At 47.5% G+C, this 20,749-nt stretch overlaps 1 protein-coding gene across 3 annotated transcripts; it reads left to right on the plus strand.

The window, feature by feature from the left end:
- The first annotated feature begins 3,278 nt into the window (after positions 1-3,278).
- BRD2 (bromodomain containing 2) lies at positions 3,279-11,183 on the plus strand. Of its 3 annotated transcripts, none has more exons than XM_023253811.2 (12): positions 3,279-3,420; positions 5,073-5,376; positions 5,989-6,126; positions 6,646-6,784; positions 6,887-7,101; positions 7,204-7,578; positions 8,089-8,217; positions 8,515-8,766; positions 8,894-9,159; positions 9,682-9,986; positions 10,209-10,331; positions 10,436-11,183. In XM_023253811.2, the coding sequence occupies exons 1-12, from the start codon at positions 3,392-3,394 to the stop codon at positions 10,573-10,575; spliced, it is 2,415 nt and encodes an 804-aa protein (XP_023109579.1). In that variant the 5' UTR covers positions 3,279-3,391; the 3' UTR covers positions 10,576-11,183. The 3 variants fall into 3 exon arrangements, with proteins under 3 accessions (XP_023109579.1, XP_023109581.1, XP_023109582.1); XM_023253813.2 differs by lacking the exon at positions 3,279-3,420 and adding an exon at positions 3,546-3,696; XM_023253814.2 differs by lacking the exon at positions 3,279-3,420 and adding an exon at positions 5,636-5,727 and having other exon boundaries at positions 5,234-5,376.
- The last annotated feature ends 9,566 nt before the right edge of the window (positions 11,184-20,749 follow it).

Here is a 20,749-nt window from a genome sequence, read left to right on the forward strand (position 1 = left end):
GTGTCAGCGGTAGGAAGCTCGCAGTCATCACATGGCATGCTGGAGGTTACGCTTCGAGTCGCTTATCGAATTTGTGTGCATTCACGTGGACACGGCCTGTGGAGCCTTCTGCACAAACCTTCGTTGCCTCGGTGGGGTCTTAGCTCAGCATGTTACCCCAGGCTGGGGAGGGCTTACAGGCTGAAAGCTTGGGGTTCGCTTGAGAGCAGAAACCCAAACCCTAGGTGGGTGCTGGGAGGGCGGTAGAAAGCGTGGTCTGAGACAGGAGGGAGTGAGGCTTAGGACCTGGAATGATTTCACAGCTCACAAGGTTTCGGGTTTCTCCAGGGTGGCGTCTTTTGCCTCCTTCGTCCCTTCCCCCATTCCTGAACAGTTCTCTCCTTGTGTACTGCGGGGGAGGGAACGGAAAGGAGGGAAGAGTTACTTTTCCAAATTCCTGACTAGCTGTTAGCCTCCCCTGTGACTCATGTGGGGGAAGGGAGGATTGGGAGGGAGTGGGGAGCAGTGATTTTCCGGAATGCAGGAAAGTAAGCCAGAGTAAGGTCTGGCTGCCCTTTCGCTTTCGAAGACCCAGAATCTTCGCGACCTCCTAAATTTTTCTTCTCGGCTGGCCCCCTAATGGGCCTCTGCAAACTTGCGAGGCCTCGGCCGGAGAACTGCAGATTTAGGAGGCTGGGCCACTAGGGGGAGGGGAATGGGGGGGGAGGGGAGAAGGCCTCTGCAAAGTTGCTGTGTCATTGCCCTCCCTGCTGCAGCCACCCGCGCCAGCCCGCATGTACTTGTGGGGCCGAAGCCTGATCCCTGCGTGGGGGAGGGCGGTAGTAATAGGGGAAGAGGCTTCCTTCCCGGTGTGCACTTCCCCCCGCAGGGTTTGCCCGACTCGGGTGGTCGAGAAGACGTGAGATTGGCGGCCATTTTAGACGCAGTAACCGAGGTTAGGGCTCAAGAGCTACTGCGAAAGGAGGGAGGGTGATGTGGTTGGAGCGCAAGGACCTAGGCCCTCACGAGCTTTTCCGGGGTGGTGGCCTCTTATGTTCGTTGATTTACATTAATTTCTTTTCTCAGATATGCAGTCTGTTTTCTATCTTGGTATCCAGAGAAGGGGAGATGGAGGGAGAGGGAGACCTCCCGCTCCAGCCCAGGTTGGGGATAATTCACTCCCATAAGGGGACAAGGGTGGGTGGGCCCGGAGATGGCTTGAAAGATCTTGGCCTCATTGTAATTCTGGCTCTTTAATCCTAAGTAGTCTAACCTTATTCAGGTAACTAGAGTGTGGGGAAGACTTGGTGGGTGGGTTGGGGGAGGGGGCGAGACTGAGCTCCCAAAATGGCTCCTGCCCCTCCTCGGAGGCGGACGGCCCAGGGGGGAGGGGAGGAGGGGAGAGAAGGAGGGGGAGGGCTAGTCTGAGCCGCTGCCGCCGCCTCCTCCGCTCGCCCTCCTCCCTGGCGCTGACCGATGGACCAGCCGCTCCGTGGGGAGGACTCCGGACCCTGGTGGGGGGATGGGGGAGCCCTGCCGCCCCCATGGCGGTGGGACCCTAATAGGGGGGTGTGGGCCTGCCCTCGGGGTTGGGGAGGGCCGGGAGCTTGGGGAAAGGTCTGAGCTCGCCAGGAGGGGGAGGGTGTTCACCCTGATTCGCCCCTCACAGGACTTGCTTTTTCCGCTCTGAGCCAGGCACCGGAATGAAGTTTAGGGAGGAGGTGGGTTTCGATTTCTAGAGTATATCGGTATGTTTGGAGATCTTTCTCCCACTAAGGGCTGCCGGGATTTTGTCGAGCAGGAAGATACTTAATAGTTAACTGAAGGTATGAGCAGGGAGGGATTGGAGAGGTGCTTGGGTGCAAGTTTTGGAAACGTGTTCTAGATTTGGTTGTGTTGATAAGCCTTTGGGAGCCCAGATTGTTAGTGTTTTGCCTTTGTTTTTCGGTTTTTTCAACTGGGGAAAGACGGGGAGGCTTTTAATAATGCGGCAGGCCTGTATTTCTGATTGTGGAGTATGGGAACGGTAGATCCCTTCTTTGCTACTTCTGGGAACCCTTAGTTATTTGCCAGAGAAGCAGGCCGCGCGTTCTAAGATGGCGTCTTCTTCCTCGTTTCAGATTCTTCACTGCAGCGGCGCCTCTGCCGAGAACAACAACCCGCCAGGCGTCCTGCGGCCACACCCTGGCGGACCCAGGCTGGTTACGCCCACGCGGCCCCCTCCGGTCCGGTCGGTGTGGCCAATGGAGGAGCTACGAATGGCACGACCTGCCCGAGCTTGGCAGTCGCCGGTGGTACCGGGCTTGGACGCCTGGGAAGACTTTGTTGGAAGGGGAGGCGGGGAGAGGGTGCTGCACCCATGCCAACCTCTCTGTTTCCCTGGAGTCGCCGAACCACAGCGCAGCCAATTGGCTCAAAGATGTGGCGGGTTGCCTGTTCCCTATGGGTCTATGCGGCACTCTTCTGCCTAGTGACTGACACCTTGGAAATGAAGCTTATGACGTCATCGCTCCAGTCAACCAATAGAAAGCGCTCCCGCGGAGAGGTGTTCCTCCCCTTTCGACTCTGCTTCTTCAGGCGCGTGAGCGAGCGTGCGCGCGCGGAGGGGGTGGGGGAAATCTCGAGCACGGTGGCGCGCATGAGCGACGAAGCTCCTCCTCCCTGCCTATATATAAAGGGCTGGCGCGGGGCTCGGCGGCGCCATTTCGCGCTGGAGTGGAGCAGCCTCTAGAACGGGCTGGAGGATTCTGCCTACTGATAGAGAGCCTTCGAGTCGTCGGGGGCCGCCATTGCAATCCACGTCCATCCGTTTGGAAATGGCCTTCGTCTCGGCCTATGACCGGCCCCGGCGGACAGTGCAGACCCCATAGAAGCCCCCGACGCTCCCCTTTTTCGGGCCCCGCCCAATCCTCGGAGTCTGTCCACCCCCTCTACTCCGCCCTCAAGAGGATTTCAAAGATGGAGGCGGCGGCTCCCTAAACCACTTTTCGTGTTCATCCGCCTCCATCCGAGATCGAAACGGGACCTCGTCCGCTGCGGGCAGTCCCAGCAGGAAGAGGGGATCCTTGCAGATCAACAACGGGCAATATTGACGACGGTGTCCGGGATTGGGGGCGTCCTAGTGTTTGAGGAGTCTGTCCCCCCTCGCTCGCCCGCCTCTGCTGAGGCCGCCGCCATTTTCTCACCGTCCGCCTCCCGCGGAGCGCGCCAAGCTGCTGGGAGCTCTCCGAGAAGCAGCGAAGAAGATTGTTTTCGCGCCGGCCCGGCGGGGGGGTTATCGCCTGGAGGGCCAAGGGCAGCGGCCCTCCACCCCCCCCGCACTTCCCGGGTTATGCTGGACCGGGCGGTAAGGGGAACCGAGGCCATCCGGACTTTTCGCGGCTGAGGGCAGTGCCGGTTCCCCGTCGTCAAGATGCTGCAAAACGTGACTCCCCACAGCAAGTATGTCCCCGCGATCCGCGTGTGGGAAGGGGACGTTGGGTTGCGGCACGGGAATGTGGGATGTCGGGTTCGGAGGGAGAACGGAACCGACTCTGGCGCGATGCTGTTTCGCGGCGCGACTGTTAGCTCTCGGGGGCTCGCGGGGGGGGGGGTTGGGTGGCGGTTTGGGAACGGTGGTAGACGGCCAGACACTGCGTATGGCGGGAGTATAGGTTGTCCATTTATACGTTAGTTTTCCCGCCGTGGTCCAATCGTGATGTAGCCCGGCAGAGCTAGGTTGGCAGCGTAATGTAATGGGAAAAGACGACGTTGAGTGGGTTGCCGGTCCTGCGGGTGGTGGGTCTGTCGTCTAACAACGGTTTGTCATAGGTCTTTTGGGGTGTTTCGTGGCCACATCTGATCTATAGGGTTGCCATGGTGATAGAGCCTCAGCCTGGCTACGGAGATTCCCACAGTAGGGTAGAGGGATTACTTTTGGCTATGGGTTGTTCTGTCCAGACTAGGTCATTGAATTTGTCTTTTAAGTGACCGGGTCAGTTTTGGGTCGGGGGTTTGCGTGCGTTTTGTTTGGAGGGGATGTTTTTGATAGCTTTGAGAGTTTCGTTTGGGCAAGAGGGTGGAGCTAAGGATTTTTTAGTCCAGCTCTGCGGATGTAAACAATGAGATCTCGGTGTAATGTCTCCAGTCTTAGGTCCTAGGGAAACACCGGGTCCTGAGGAGTACCAAAGAGTGTAAATTTGAATCGCTCTTGGCCACTGATTTCCAGAGTCTGATGCTAGAGTGAGAGCCGTTAATTTTATTTTTTTGGCGGGGTCAGGCGTGTTCTATCACTCTTGGGCTGGAACTTGCTGACCTTGACTGGGGATTGGGCCGGCTCTGTATTTGAGTTCTTTGGGGGAAGGAGATGAATTTGAATAATTTCTGGGGTCTGGTAGCTGTGTTTTTCCAGACTATGAAGTCTGACAAATGCTCCCTTCCTTGTCGGAAATTTTAAGTTGGTAAGGTTTTCCGTTAGATTTTTGGTTCATTTTCTGCTTTAAACTAAGGAGAGCTTGTGGGGAGGATGGTGATCTCTTGTGCCCAGATAGATGGATTCTTAGGTGTTTCATCAGCATTTTATGAAATTTTCTCCCTGTTTTGTTCCCTTCCTCTTTTCTCTTTTCACCCGTTTCCCTCAGGCTCCTACCACCATGGCAACCACCTAGCCCCTAGTGAGGAGGAAGCTTGGGTTTTGAGCTTCTCAGCCCCACCCATTTTGCTTAAGTCCCATCCCCTAAAGCTTGTGGTGTTCAAATGCTATGCTGTGCTTTATCAGAAACCCATTGGGAAGGGGTTTTTTTTTTTTTTTTTCTCTCGTTTAAGTGGAAGTGCAGATGATAAGAGTTTTTCAAGAGTCCAGAAGGTGGGCTGGGAATAGGTGTACTAAAAATGGAGGAACTAGAAGTGGGGGGAGGTGGGGCAAGAACAAAAGCTTCACAGACTGTTTGGATATTGGTTGCGGTTAAGAATAATTTCCATAAGTTTGATTACCTCTCACTAAGTTTCAAGCCTGGATTTATTGGGTGTATCGTGTAACTGGCTGTACTGGGTTTTGTTTTGTTTGTTTTTTTTACATGAAATTACTACATCTAATTATGTTTCCCATTTCACAGGCTCCCTGGGGAGGGGAATGCAGGGTTACTGGGGCTGGGCCCAGAGGCAGCAGCACCAGGGAAAAGGATTCGAAAGCCCTCCCTGTTGTATGAGGGATTTGAGAGCCCCACAATGGCTTCAGTGCCGGCTTTACAACTGACCCCTGCCAACCCACCACCCCCGGAGGTGTCCAATCCCAAAAAGCCAGGCCGGGTTACCAACCAGCTGCAGTACCTGCACAAGGTGGTGATGAAGGCTCTGTGGAAACATCAGTTTGCATGGCCTTTCAGGCAGCCTGTGGATGCAGTCAAACTGGGTCTGCCGGTGAGTAGGGATGGGATATTGGAGTGGGGGGAGGTATTGGGAATGAAAAAGAATGTGTGTGAGTGGAGGTGGGCTGCTTAGTGTAGGTGCTGCGGCCCCTAGGGAGTTCCCATCTCTCTCCTGTAGGGCAGATAGCCACCAAATTTCTGGATTCTTGGTCCTTTGTGATTATTGATCCAACAGCTTGCTATCTTGGCATCTCTCATTGTGCCCTCCATGTGTCCTTCCTTAACTTTTGTGCCCTGGCTCCATTTTACAGATTCCCACCCCAGGTTGGGAGAGGACCACGGTGGCCAAAATTCTTAGCTTCTTCCTCTCCCTCATGCAGCCCATGGATAGCCAGCCCCAGAGGTAATGTCACAGGATGGGAAACCTTCCAGAGTTGGGAGGGAGGTGGGTGGTTAGAGAAGGGCACTAGGGGCCTCCCAGCGGGTGCTAAGAATCCCATTCAATTATTTTTCAGTCCTTAGTTTAATTGGGGCCGCAGTTTAGGGGACTACATACTTTGATGCATAGGGGGTGTGTATGTGTGTGTTTGCTGGGGTCAGTGGTTTGCGTAGGAAAACCAGCATTTATCTTTCGGTGGTTCTGACCTAGCATTTCTTTCTTTAGGATTATCACAAAATAATAAAGCAACCTATGGATATGGGTACTATTAAGAGGAGACTTGAAAACAACTATTACTGGGCTGCCTCAGAGTGTATGCAGGATTTTAACACCATGTTCACCAATTGTTACATCTACAACAAGGTGAGTTTTTCTGTGTGTTTATTAGTGGATGGAGAGAGAATGATTCTGATATTGCTAGATATTTTGCTGGCATAATGTTTGTTTTTTACTGTGGAAGGTATTTTCAGAGTAGGGAGGATTTAGAAAATCTGAATTCTAAAGGATACCACTGAACACAAGTGATGTGGCTTCAGAGATGTAGTGGTAAAGGTTATTTAAGTAGAACATTTTCATACTTGGGGATGGTGGCCCTGTTTCTCAAAGAGAAACCTCCAGAGAGCTGAGTAGAGCAGAATCTATTCTCCTTGACGTTCTCATTCCCTTATTTTTTTATTTTTTTTTTTTTACCGTGTTTTGAGGGACAGAATTGGGGAAGAACATGGAAATAAGTGGCCCAGTGTAGGTAATTTTCAGCACTTGGTGACAGAGATGTCTGTCTGAGCAGTTGGGTAGTTTTGATACTTGGGGCTAGGAATTCCTCTCAGGAAAATGGTTTGTCTTTAGCTGGCATTTGAACCTTTCTGTTTGTGTTCCCTGTAGCCCACTGATGATATTGTCCTGATGGCACAAACATTAGAAAAGATCTTTCTACAGAAAGTAGCATCGATGCCACAAGAGGAACAAGAGCTTGTGGTGACCATCCCTAAGAACAGCCACAAGAAGGGGGCCAAATTGGCAGGTAGGAAGAGTGGCAGGCAGTTTTGCTAATGGAGACCAAAAGACGGAGATGGTAATAGAACTAATCTTTTTCTTACTACTTTTTTTTTTTTTTTTTTTTTAGCACTCCAGGGCAGTATTACAAGTGCCCATCAGGTGCCTGCTGTTTCTTCTGTGTCTCACACAGCCCTATATACTCCACCACCTGAGATACCTACCACTGTTCTCAACATTCCCCATCCGTCGGTCATCTCTTCTCCCCTTCTCAAGTCTTTACACTCAGCTGGACCCCCGCTCCTTGCAGTCTCTGCAGCTCCCCCAGCCCAGCCCCTTGCCAAGGTAACAGATCTGTGGAGTTCTTTTGGGCGTTGGGAAGGGAAAGGACTCGGATGAGGTGGACCCTGGGGTAAAAGGCTCCCATCTTGTGTTTTTTTTCTGCAGAAAAAAGGCGTAAAGCGGAAAGCAGATACTACCACACCTACTCCTACAGCCATCCTGGCTCCTGGTTCCCCAGCTAGCCCCCCTGGGAGTCTGGAGCCTAAGGCAGCACGTCTTCCCCCTATGCGTAGAGAGAGTGGCCGCCCTATCAAGCCCCCACGCAAAGACTTACCTGACTCTCAGCAACAACACCAGAGTTCCAAGAAAGGAAAGCTGTCAGAACAGTTAAAACATTGCAATGGCATTTTGAAAGAGTTGCTCTCTAAGAAGCATGCTGCCTATGCCTGGCCTTTCTATAAACCAGTGGACGCTTCTGCTCTTGGCCTGCATGACTACCATGACATCATTAAGCACCCCATGGACCTCAGCACTGTCAAGGTACCCACTGCATGGGGCAGATGGGATGCTCAGGCAGTGATTGGAACTTTGGGCTCAATAAAACAATCGGTCACTTATGGGCATACAGCAGTCTTGATTCTTGGTATTTTATTTTTTACAAAATGGTAATGGAGCAGAAGGCTAAGTACTTGATAATTGAGTTTGTATTTCTTGGAGTTTCAAACTGTATGGTGAGTTCTGTCTTTAGATCCATCCTATCCATGTACGTTTAAGTCCTACTTCGGAGCATTGGGTTAGGGGAGTATGGCGTTGGAAGGATAGTCAGAGGCCACTCACCCCTATCACTTAGAAATGGTTTTTTTTCTAGATGTAGACATTTCTTCAACCCACCCAAATTTCTTTGACTTCAAACTTGAACCCCAGGGCATAGATCTTTAAGGTCATCCCTATTGTGCTCTCAAGAGAGGGCTACTCTTGTGGTGTCTGGGGTTGGCAGGGAAAGGTGAGTCTCCCTGCCTGTGCAGCTTCTGATGCTGCCTCCTTCTGCAGCGGAAGATGGAGAATCGTGATTACCGGGATGCACAGGAGTTCGCTGCTGATGTGCGGCTTATGTTCTCCAACTGCTATAAGTACAATCCCCCAGACCACGATGTTGTGGCCATGGCACGAAAGCTGCAGGTGAGTGGCACAATTGAAATTTGAAGAACAAATGGGTCTGGGCAGAGGTTTTGTCATTTGCTACACAACCTCATTATGAGGATCTTTCAGTATGCATTGTTAACAAACTGGAACTATACCAACTACATCACTAATTGGCTGGGTATAATCAGGGCACAATTTGCTGAGTGGAGTCTGCTTGGAATTCTCTTTCCTCTCTGCCCCTCCCTCACGTGTGCCTTCTCTCTCAAATATACTCAAAAAAATACCAGGGCACAATTCACTAGCATGGTTTTGAATGTGCTTTTTTACTCCTAGGATGTATTTGAGTTCCGTTATGCCAAGATGCCAGATGAACCACTGGAACCAGGGCCTTTACCAGTCTCTACTGCCTTGCCACCTGGGTTGGCCAAATCCTCTTCAGAGTCCTCCAGCGAAGAAAGTAGCAGTGAGAGCTCTTCTGAGGAAGAAGAGGAAGAAGATGAGGAGGATGAAGAGGAAGAAGAAGAGAGTGAAAGCTCAGACTCTGAGGAAGAAAGGGCTCATAGATTGGCTGAACTACAGGAACAGGTATTTTGTCACTATAATCCGTTTATTTTGTAAGACATTGGTGTCCTGTTTTTGCCCTTTTTTTCCTCTAACTCCTTTTGATTCTACTTTATTTTTCCCATGGTGCACCTGATTCTTTTTTCTCCAGCTCCGGGCAGTACATGAACAACTGGCTGCCCTGTCCCAAGGCCCAATATCCAAGCCAAAGCGGAAGAGAGAAAAAAAAGAGAAAAAGAAGAAACGGAAGGCAGAGAAGCATCGCGGCCGAGCTGGGGTTGATGAAGAGGACAAGGGAACTCGGGCACCTCGCCCATCTCAGCCCAAGAAGTCCAAGAAAGCAAGTGGCAGTGGGGGTGGCAGTGCTGCTACACTAGGTCCCCCTGGCTTTGGACCTTCTGGAGGAAGTGGCACCAAGTAAGTTCTGAGAGGGTGAGAAGCAGAGATGGGCTTGGCTATTTCTGTAATCTCCAGGGGAGGATGCTTTCTCCCACTCCTTGCCGAGTTTTATCTAACCCAGAGGGCAGCACAGCTTTTCTGTAAGTGGTCAGGTGTAACAAACAGATTTTTGTCCCGTGTCATGCAGAAGAAGCAGCCAAAGACCACACGGAAGCATAGGTATGACTGCGCCAATAAAAGTTTACTTGCACAAAACAGTTGGCAGGCCTGATTTGTTCCCTAGTTTGTCTGTTCCTTTTCTCCATACCAGTCTATACAATTCTTGTTTTCCGCAGTGGTGTGTGTTAGTAGCGTTTTAGGGAGCAAAAAGATGGATTCGGGCCAGTATACCAATGTCTAGTTCTCAAAGCCCAGATTAAATGTAAAATGCTTGGCCTGTATAATTCCGAAAGAGAGTTTGGATTCCTGAATTGGACAGTGGGAATGTGTTGGGAGTTAGTGATGCTTCCCTAATTGACAATTTTTTTTTTTTGCCTGTAGACTGCCCAAAAAGGCCACAAAGACCGCTCCACCTGCCCTGCCTACAGGCTATGATTCAGAGGAAGAAGAAGAAAGCAGACCCATGAGTTACGATGAAAAACGGCAGTTGAGTTTGGACATCAACAAATTACCTGGGGAGAAACTGGGTCGAGTTGTGCACATAATCCAGGCCAGGGAGCCTTCTTTACGTGACTCAAACCCAGAAGAGATTGAGATTGATTTTGAAACCCTCAAGCCATCCACGCTTCGAGAGCTTGAGCGCTATGTCCTTTCCTGCCTAAGAAAGAAACCTCGGAAGCCCTATAGTGAGTATGCAATAAATTGTACCACATTAATCTAGTAATCCTCATGTAGTTGGAGAAGGGGTAGTGAGCTGGGTATGCTTGACGCACTCATGATTGTCCACTTCCAGGGAGGCGGGATACGTTTGTCACTTCCTGCTCTTCAAGAAAGGAACTTGAGAACAACACTAGGTGCACTACAACTAGATACTTGCAATCTTAGGCCTGAAATGTTTCTTTTTCTAGCCATTAAGAAACCTGTGGGAAAGACAAAGGAGGAGCTGGCTTTGGAAAAGAAGCGGGAACTAGAAAAGAGGTTACAGGATGTTAGTGGGCAGCTCAATTCCACCAAAAAGCCCCCCAAGAAAGGTGAGTATCCTGAAAGCTAGCACAAATTTGCTATATTCTCCTCTAGTCTTCTTGATAAATGGAGATCAGACTTCAACTCTTTAACCTTCAACCTTATTCTGCAGCAAGTGAGAAAACGGAGTCCTCATCGTCGGCACAGCAAGTAGCAGTGTCACGCCTCAGCGCTTCCAGCTCCAGCTCAGATTCCAGTTCCTCCTCTTCATCATCCTCTTCTTCAGACACCAGTGATTCAGACTCAGGCTAAGGGGCCAGGCCAGATGGGGCAGGAGGCTCCGCAGGACCGGACCCCTAGACCACCCTGCCCCACCCTTTCCCCCCCTTGCTGTGACACTTCCTCATCTCATCCCCCTCCCCCCCCACTGTAGGAGAGCTGGCTCTGCACGGGGGAGGGGTGCAGGGACATTTACTGAAGGAGGGACATAAATGGACAAAATAAGATTGAGTTCCAGCCACATTGAGAGTGACCTCTTGGGCTTAGAGCCCCATTCAAAATGACTGGGGTGGGGCAGGGGTACAGGGTGGGAGTGGGCAAAGGCCCTGATACGGGGTTACCTGAGGCCATAGCTGCCCTGTTCACTTGTAAAGGCCCTGTTTTGAGGTTGTTTGTTCTAATTTATTTTAAGCTAGGTAAGGCTGAGGGGTGTGGGGCCATGGTCCCCTCAGCCTCCATGGGGAGGGAAAAAGGGGGAGCTCTTTTTTTACGTTGACTTTTTTTTTTCTACTCTGTTTTCCCTTTTCCTTCTGCTCCATTTGGGGCCCCTGGGGGTTTCAGTCATCTCCCCATTTGGTCCCCTGGATTGTCTTTCTTTGTCTGTTGATTCTAACTTGTAAATAAAGAAAATATTATTCAAATTTTGAGTTACCTTAATAGTGTTTGCTTTTGTAGTGTTACAAAAGGAGAATGATATAATTGAGAAATCTGAGGAAAATATTCCTGAGGTGACAAAACAGAAGAGCCCTCCTGTAGTTGGATTGTCTCTTAGTTTTTAAACCAGGTTAGCTGTTCCTGTGGTAAATTCATCTGCTTTTTGTAAAGTAATCCTTGGAAATAATCTTCATAGGTTTAGAACTCGATAGGTTCTGAGATTTTCCTCTTTAGTGCTGTATGTGGATTATTTCCTGAACACACAAACCAAATGGATGGTAGCCAATGGCAGGTATTTTTTTGTATTCTGCATCTGACTTGAGAAGGCAGTTGTGCTTGCTTTTGAAATTTTCTCCTTACCCTCAAATTCCAGATTTACAGAGCCCTGCAGTTTATTAATAAAATGCAATCCAGCAATTTTTGCCAAATTCAGATGATAAAAACTCCTCTTCAGGGCATCTGGGTGGCTCAGTCAGTTGACCATCCAACTACAGCTCACATCATGGTCTCCTGGTTCATGGGTTCAATCCCCATGTAGTCCACTTCAGATTCTGTCTCCCTTTCTGACCCTTCCCCACGTGGCATGCACTACTCCCTCCCCCCCCCCAAAAAAAAAACAAACCTCCCTAAATTTAATGCCCTGTCTTAATGAGAGACTGTATATATAGTTCAGGGTACTGTGATACATGGGTTCTGGAACTGGGGACTAACCACAAAAGTAAAAGACCTTTATAGCTTAGTATAACAGACCATCATAGCAAACTTGATGTAAGGTCTGGATGTTAATGTAGAGAAAATGGTCTATTCTGCCATAAGTGTTGCCAGAAACAAGGTGTAGGGTATAATCTGGTTTGGAGAAGGTAGGGAAGATTTTGGAAGCAAATTGAACTGTAGCAAGGGGTTTTCCACCCTTAACACCTACTAAGTCTCCAGTAAAGCTTTCTTAAAATACTGTAACAATTTCGGGATACTGTCTTTATGAATTCTCATTAAATTGGGGTTTGGGCAATGTTTGGAAGTTCAGGAGACAGTGATGCACAAGTTAGGGTTGAGAACCACTTTTTAAGATTTTTGGAAAGCCCTTAGTTTAAAGGAGAGGAGACCCCTGATTTGGCCTTTAGCCAACTGAATTGTGGAACTCAGTAACTCTGGATTTCTTTGAGCTCTGGTTCTCATGAGGAGTGATAGAAAAGATTTGGGAAATTTGGACACTTGTTTTTTAATGTTTATTGTGAAAACATGAGCAGGGGAAGGACAGAATCCCCAGCAGGCTCTCGTGCTCCTGGTGTGGAGCCTGACATGGGGCTTGATCTCACAAACTGAGATCGTGACCTGAGAGCCAAAATCAAGAGTTGGAACTTAACCAACTGAGCCACCCAGGCGCCCCTGGACATACTTTTTTATTGGCTTATTTTTGAGAGGAAGTGGGGGAGGGGCAGAGGGGGAGACAGAATCCCAAGCAGGTTCCATGCTGTGCTGTCAGTGCAGAGCCCAACATGGTGCTTGAACCACGAGATAATCACCTGAGCCAAAATCCAGAGTAGGACACAACTGATAGAGCCACCCAGGAAGCTCTGAATATTCTTAATAAAGTTTGTTGTGGAGGTAGGATAGGAATTAAATCTAAGAAGGAATAAATAAACATTGAGATGATGGATGTCTATATGTGCAAGATTACATCTTGTTTCAAAAATACAAGGTTTGAGTTGGATTAGTTTGGGGGAGGCTAGTTGCAGAATCTTAAGGCAGTATGGCTGCATCCCCTTCTGTGCATGTACTCCTAAGACTTTTATTATAGTCTGGGAAAATGAATTTTAACCATCAAAAGGTGAGTTTCCAACGTAGTGTCTTTGGTGGTACCTTAGTATACCTCAACCTAAACTGAGAACACCACTAAAGGCAGTTAAGCAAAGGGGAGGGAGCTCATTGCCTGGATTGCAGAACAGCCAGAGATAGACCTGCGTTACCTCCCACCCTGCCACATTGGGCCATTTGCAAATGTGTATGGATTTCCCAAGACTCAGGTTTTTGATAATCCTTGCTGTGGTCCCTGACCTTTGCTTCAGTTTGGGCCATTCTGTCCTTTGATTTACTTTTAACCTTAGATTAATTTACTGATCCAAGCCCCAGGTGTACTCTATCCCATAGTACCCTTTCAGCATGTTATTAAATTTCAGGAGTCCGATTGAGTGCTACCTTGGTTGAAATTCCTGTCTTCCAGCATAACCAATCTCCAGCCTGACTAGAGGGACACAAACGTGGAGCCTTCCTGTGGGTGTTCCTCCCGTGCTCTTCCCAGTTCTTGAAGCCATGGGCTCTACTGCCTCTAATGGCTCCTGTGGGAGCTTTTATTCAGTCAACATTTTCTGGACTCCCCGGCTTGCCTCTTATTTTTCAATAAACTATTAGGTCAATAGACCTAGATACTGCCAAAGTCGGGTGATGTGGGGTGAAAATAGAGAACAAGCCCTGCCTGCCTTCACGAAGCTTGCTCTGTCAATAGAGTTGAATTACTAACTCTCATGGTACATGGTGCTGATGGGCTCCAAGATAAGGGCATGACAGTTGTCCCAGACACTTAATCCTTACTGTATGCCACTGGTAGGGAACTGATCTGATGTTTCAATGATCTCACATCTTTGCTTCTTTCCCCTGTCCTGGATCATAAGCTTAGTTCAAGCTCTGCAAAATCCTGCTAGCTGATCTCCAGCACTGAATGGGATAGCTTGCTGGCCCCCTAGTTTATGGGGGTGGGGACAACATTAGGCAACAAATGAGGTGTTTTTTTTGTTTTTTTTTTTTTAATGTTTGTTTTTGAGAGTGCAAGCAGGGGAGGGGTGGAGAGAGGGAGACAGAGGATCTGAAGCAGGCTCTGCGCTGACAGGCTGACAGCAGGGAGTCTGATGTGGGGTTTGAACTCAAACCGCAAGATCATGACCTGAGCTGAAGTCGGATGCTCAACCAACTGAGCCACCCAGGTGCCCCCAATCACAGTTTTTAAGAAAAACCGTAAGTACTTCTAGCCCCACAACATGCAAAGATTTGTAAAAAGCCTAGAGGGTGTTTATCTGAGAGATCTCTAAGCTCAGATCCATTCTGACATCTCAGAAGGATGAGAAGTGTTGTGCTGTTTCCAGGAGGAGGGGAAACAGGCAGAACATTGCCCGAAGAAAAAATAGTGGAGATAAACTGCAGAATGCTGAAGCAGCATGAATGAAAGGGTGAGTGCTTCCAGGTAAGACCAGAAGGCAGAGCTAGACCAACAGGCAGAGCATTTAGGCCACAATAAAGATGTGAAATTTTATCCTAAAGGCTTTAATTATAGCTCACATTTATTGAACACTCACTATGCCAAACAGTATACTGAAAACAACTCATTTTGTCTTCATTATGTCCTATGAAGTAAGTCTAATCTCCATTTAACAGATGAAGAAATGAGGCACAGACGGCTTAAGGAACTTGCCCTAAGTTGCAGCATGAGCTAGTGAGTGCTGAGGTGGGAATTGAACCCAGCAATCTCTGGCTCCAAGAACTACTACCCTCGAATTCCAATACTGTGGGCTGGTGAAGTGCCAGGAGACACATCTTTTGAATAAATTGCAGCAGGAAGAACCATGTTGGGTGGGTGGGGCATCAAGAAGGAATGAAGAGTGATTATTTAGAAAGCAGTTCCTATAAGAAGATAGAGGTTTGGAGTGGAGAGACGGCAATGTAGGTGAAGAGAGTGGAAAAATGTGAAAACTATGTAGGAGATAAAAATAGATGGGATCGTTCTCCACACACCACAGGAAGAGCAGAGTCATGGAAGTTTGATAGTTCGTTGACTAAAGGCATGCCACCTGGCTGACTGGCAGGAGTGAAGGAAACCAACAAGGCTGCCCCAGCAGCTGGAGTTCAGAGGCACTTGTTGCCAGTCACGGAGGGTCTTTGGCGCCCCCTGGTGAGCATGATACCCATGACTTACTCCTGGATATTTCAGGTATTCTTGTGGCCACCCTCCCATCTTTCTGTTCTTTCCTTCTTACTTTCCTATACTTCAGGTCTTGAAACATGAACTACACCTTATGACACAGAGGTCCTTGTCTCCCTTGACCTCTGAAGCATCCCATGTGGCTTCCCCTGGCTCTCCTACTTTTCAGACAGCTCCTCTTTTCTTCTCAAAAGCCTACCTCAGCCAACAACTGAGAAGTTGTCCCTCACGTTACCTTGCTTGGTCCTCTTCTCCTTTATTTGCACAACATTTCTAGGCAATTTTACCCATTCTTCTGGAGGCAATTCCCACCCATAAAATCTGTTTCTGTCCAGACCTTGCTCCAAAGTTCCAAGTCTGTTCTCAGCTGCCAAATGGCAATGTCCTGGGGGTTCCTGGCACTTGGTACATGTTCCAAAGACATCCCATCTTTTCCCACACACGCGCCTCTGTGAGTTATCTATTTATGTATCAAGCACTCCTAGAGAACTCACTAATGTGCCAGGCACTTACGAGTGCCTTTACGGTCAAGTCCTCACAAGAACACCATGAGTTAGGTACCCATCACCCTTTCGTAGATGAGGACACTGAGGCTCAGAGCTACTCAGGAACAGTTGCACAGTAAATAAGTAACAGAGCCAGGATTATTAATGTACCATCATTCTCCCAGTCACTGGAGCCAGAGCCCCAGTGATCTAGATCTAGATCTAGATTTCTCCCCCTCACTCTCCTCCTCTGTTCATCCGTCAAGGCCTGTTGACCCTTCCTCCATCACTTCTCTCCTATCAGTGCCCCTGTGAGGCTGATCTGTCACAAATCTCTGCTCACTGGTTTTCTGTCCACAGTCTCATTTTCATCGTATCCATCCCCCACACTGTAGCTGCCAGAGAGATCTTTCAGAAAAGAAATCTGATCATGTTGCTTATTATTACCCTTCAGGTTTAAACTCCTTTGCAAGGCCTCTATCTAACCCTTGTGACCTCTACAAGGTTATATTTCTCATTTTCCCTTCCTTGAACTCTGTACTCAACTCAGAGCAAAAGATAGGCCTTCCCAGATTCTCTCATGCTGCTTAGCGCCATCGGGCCTTGGCACACGCTGTCTTCTCTGCCCGGAATATCCTCTTTCCCCCATCAGCAAATCACACATAATTTCGAAGAGCAACTTGTTCCCTCCGCTACAAAGACCTTTCTGACTGTCCCTCCACCTCCCATGATACATACACACAATTTCCAAAGGACCTCATTGAGCTTCTGACTGTGCACTACCCACCTCCAATCCAACCACAGCCCTGTCTCCAGACTCCAGTGGGAGTGTCTGGCGTTGAGTTAAAGTGGCCTCTCTATTGTAGCTGATCTGCTCATCAGCTTTGGAGGGAGGACTCTCCCTATGAACAATTAGACAACTTCAGTTTTTCAGTTCACACTTAAGCGCTTCCTTCCTCCTCAGTTTTACCCCCTATGTCTCTTACATCTCCTTTGTGAGGTGGGAACTGTGTCTTGTTTGTTTGTTTGTTTGTTTGTTTGTTTGTTTGAAGTAAGCTTCACACCTACTGCAGAGCCCAATGGGAGGCTCGAACTCACGACCCTGAGATCAAGACCTGAGCTGAGATCAGGAATCAGACACTTAACCACCTGAGTCACCCAGGTGCCCCTGTGTCTTGTTCTTTATAACCTTAACCTGCCCAGTGCCTGGGGAAATAATTTACATATAAGCATAAATGATGGTTAAACTACCTCTTGGCATTTGCATCCATCCCAGGTACCTCAGCACAGATCCCAACAAAAGGATCATCAGCTCTGCCGTGGGGCTGGCAGGCCTGGGAGCTGAGGTTGAGATGGGCGTATCACCAAGGTGTGGTAAAAGTAGGGTAACCAGCCACCCCTGGCTTATCCAGGACTGAGGAGTTTTAGCTATAAATAGGGGGAAATCTCAGGCAAATTGGGACAAGTGGTCACCTCATGAATGGGAGACAAAATCTCTCTGGCCATACAGGGAGATAGTAAGAGCTAACATACTCTAGGCATTTTCTATTTTCCAAGCCCTGTGCTTAGTACATTACATACATCGTCTCATGATTCCTACAACATATAATGCTTTATCATTAGATTCTATTATGCCCACTTAATAGAAGAGAAAGCAGAGGCTCACAGAGCCTGAACTTGGCCTGAATCATGGGTTCCAAAGTCCATGTTTCTCTGCTATACCGTGTTGTCTCGGGATTCCATCAACCACCTTCTCCCCTCATGCCCACCGTGCCAGCAGACCCCTCTCCCTGAGGTACCAGGCCTGTCACTTGCAGTGAGGCCTCACGTCAACCTAAGGTGGTCAAGATAAGCGTAGTTCCTTGTGCAAGTGAGAAGAGCTAGGAAACATTCATACATAATATTCCTCGCTTGTGTTTACCAAACGAGGACATAGCTACTCTCATCAGGTAGGCTAATGTAGGATTTGAGGTTGGAGTAGAAAAGGAATTTATTCTCCAGGGATAAGAATTTTTGCCAGGTGTTGGTTTGAAAAAGGAGTGTTGCTGAAGTACTCTTCTATCAGTTCAACTGTCAGACCTCAGAGAGTCAGCTTCTGTTATGATTTCTGAGACCATGACAATGTAACAGGATTCAATCAATGAATACTTTGTCCTCTTCTGCCCCCGGCAGTGTGTATGTTGGAACTGGCTTCCCCATTCAGGCAGGTTGTGGAGACAGAGAGTTCCTCCCAAAATGATTATTACCTCTCTTCCTGCCTAGTCTTTGCTTCTCACCCAGAGTTGCTACAAAAAGGAGACAGTTTTGCTCATCCCTTTTCTTCTCTCTCAAAAAGACAAAAACAAAGACAAACCCAGTTTTTAAGGTTTCCTAAGTTTGCGTGTATGCTTTTTTTTAAAAATTTTTTTAAATCTTTATTTTTGAGAGAGAGAGACAGAGACAGAGTGTGAGTGGGGGAGGGGCTAAGAAAGAGGGAGACACAGAATCTGAAGCAGGCTCCAGGCTCTGAGCTGTCGGCACAGAGCCTGGCGTGGGACTCGAACCCATGAGCCGTGAGATCATGACCTGAGCTGAAGTCGGATGCATGTATGCTTTTAACTCCAACTCCAGGGAAATGAGAGCTGAAAAGTTACTAAGAGAGGGCCAGCAAGTCCTGCATCCCTGTCAGAGGGGACCTTCATGCCCTTTAATGGGACACAGAATGATGGGTGTTCTCCCAGATCCGTGGTTACCATGACATTGTGTTCTATGTCCTTGATTTGAGAAAGAACAAACACTACTCAATCCCCCTACACCCTTTGGTTTCTGTGTCAGGTTTCTGGTTCACCTACTGCCTTCCATAAAGAGTTCTCCTTACTTGGCCCCCAGTTCCCTAGGATCTATTCAGCGACCGGGTGCTGAGACTGGCCATGACCCTCTGCTTAGATTTCTTCCCCTTAAAATTCTGCATCCTTTTCTGGACTTCATTCCAACCACAGCGACCAAAGCCACTGATCTGCTGTTCTTGAATGCATCTCCCCCCACTCAGCCTGACTCCCCAGTATCCTCCTGCTTTTCCATCGTTGTCTGGTCTTGCAAATAGACCCTGCAGAACCCCACAGTGATTTCACCAAAGGTTTGGCCAGAATTAAAAGTTGAGTGCAGAGAGAACACTGAACAGCAAGGGGGCAACTTGGGGGTGGAGAGGCTGGTTCTGAGAGCAGTTCTGTGGGTAGGGGGTCTGCTTCCAAATATGGGAGAAAAACAAAACAGAAAAAAACTTGCTTCTGCAGAGTCTGCAAGAAAGCCAGGGAAGGGAAATTGACACTTGCTGGCTCTTGCTAACTGCCAGGTATTTTGACAGGTACTTCCCTTGTCAGTCCCCACAACATCTCTATCACACATGCATTATTGTTCTTATTTTAGAGTTGAGGAAACTGTGACTTAATGTGAAGAAGATCACATTAGCTAGTGAGACAGGATAAGGCTAATTTCAAAGTTTATGTTCTTTCTTCTATACCAAAGGATTGGGGTTATAGTCTGGATATAAGCAAGAAAGGAATTCACAGGTGAAATTTAGAAAACATCCAGAAAGAACATCCAGATAGTAACTCCACAAATCTAAACTGAAGAATAAGGCTAGAGGTACACACACACACACACACACAAATTTCTATCTATCTATCTATCTATCATCTATATATCTATATCTATAACTATATCTATATCTGCTATCATCTATCATATCTGTATCTTTTTCAATGTAGCTTTTCCCCAGTGTTTCTCCATGAGGTAGAAAATTAATGTTTTCACCAAACCCAAGGAATTGAGTTTAACTCAAGAATTACTAGGAAGTGTGAAGACACTCAGACGAAATGAAACCACCTTGTTCCACAAGTATAGATGAGGGAATTCCCAGTGTTAGCTTTTTCTGTGTGAAGAGGAACCAGGCTGAGTAGAAATCATTCACTGTGGGCTGAGTAGTATCTGGTGTCCTGAAGCCACCCCCTCAGGCTTGGCTTAAGTATTGGAACCTTGATGAAGGACGAGGTCTATGGGAACCAGAAGGTAGATGATGGAGGACATGGATGCTGTGACAAGATGGACAGGTCCACAAAAGGAAAGTGTGGGGTGGGGAATATCTGGGGTTGTACTGACCAGGTAAGAAGGACAGAAAAAGGATAACAAAAATTAAAGACCAGGAATAAGAATTATGAGAACTTGTTTGGGGTTTTAGAAACTTTGCACGGTCTCCATTTTTACTATTTTTTATTAATCTTGTCTATTTCCTGATTGGAATTGTCAGTAATATCTCAACCATGGATAAAAGTACAAAATTACAAATCATTCTAATATTTTATAGTTCAATTTATTCTTGGTGTTCCTGATTTGACTATAGACACCACTGTAGTAACCTCTGACTACAGAACATGTTTTTTAAAGGACAAGACATTGATGAAGCCATTGTAGGACTCCAGAGATAAAATGACACTGTGCTTTGAACCCACCAATGAAAAAGTGGCTAGAAGAAATGATCAAATTTTATGTAGGTTTTTTTTTATGTAGGTATTTAAATAACCATGTAATGAACAGAAAATTAAAGGCATTACACCATGTTTATTTCATTTTAGTTAAAATCATAGAACAAAATATTAAAATTGTTCATACTTAAATTTATAAAATATCTATTTCAGAGCAGTAATTATTCAGTAGGTGACATACATTAACTCATGAGTTCAGGAATCCGGTACGTCTCATTTAATTTTTCACTGCTTTCAAATACAGCATAACATCACAAACACGCACACGCACACACACATACACGTCTTATTATGAAAATTCTAAACATACAGAAAAGCTAGGAAAAACACAAAGAATACTTGAACCTAGATTCAACACCCATCAAGATTTTACCATATCTGTTTTAATTATGTGTGCGGTGTGGGGTGGGGATCTGAATCCATTTCAATATAAAGACCTCATGGCATTTCGTCTCTAAATGCTTTAGCATAAAGAGGTTTTGCTATGTAACCACAGTACTACAATCATAGTGAACAAAACTGAAAATAATTTTCTAATATCATTGATTACCATGTCTATATTCAAATTTCCCCATTTG

Source organism: Felis catus, chromosome B2, assembly GCF_018350175.1.
Source record: "Felis catus isolate Fca126 chromosome B2, F.catus_Fca126_mat1.0, whole genome shotgun sequence".
In the NCBI taxonomy this organism is placed as follows: Eukaryota; Metazoa; Chordata; class Mammalia; order Carnivora; family Felidae; genus Felis; species Felis catus.

What these genes read in the sequence shown, in the direction of transcription:
- BRD2 (XM_023253811.2), top strand. Translation starts at nt 3,392, where the DNA reads ATGCTGCAAAACGTGACTCCCCACAGCAA. An exon ending in AACGTGACTCCCCACAGCAA is followed by an intron (nt 3,421 to 5,072) that starts GTATGTCCCCGC and finishes CCCATTTCACAG; the next exon opens with GCTCCCTGGGGAGGGGAATG. An exon ending in TCTGGAGGAAGTGGCACCAA is followed by an intron (nt 9,160 to 9,681) that starts GTAAGTTCTGAG and finishes TTTTGCCTGTAG; the next exon opens with ACTGCCCAAAAAGGCCACAA.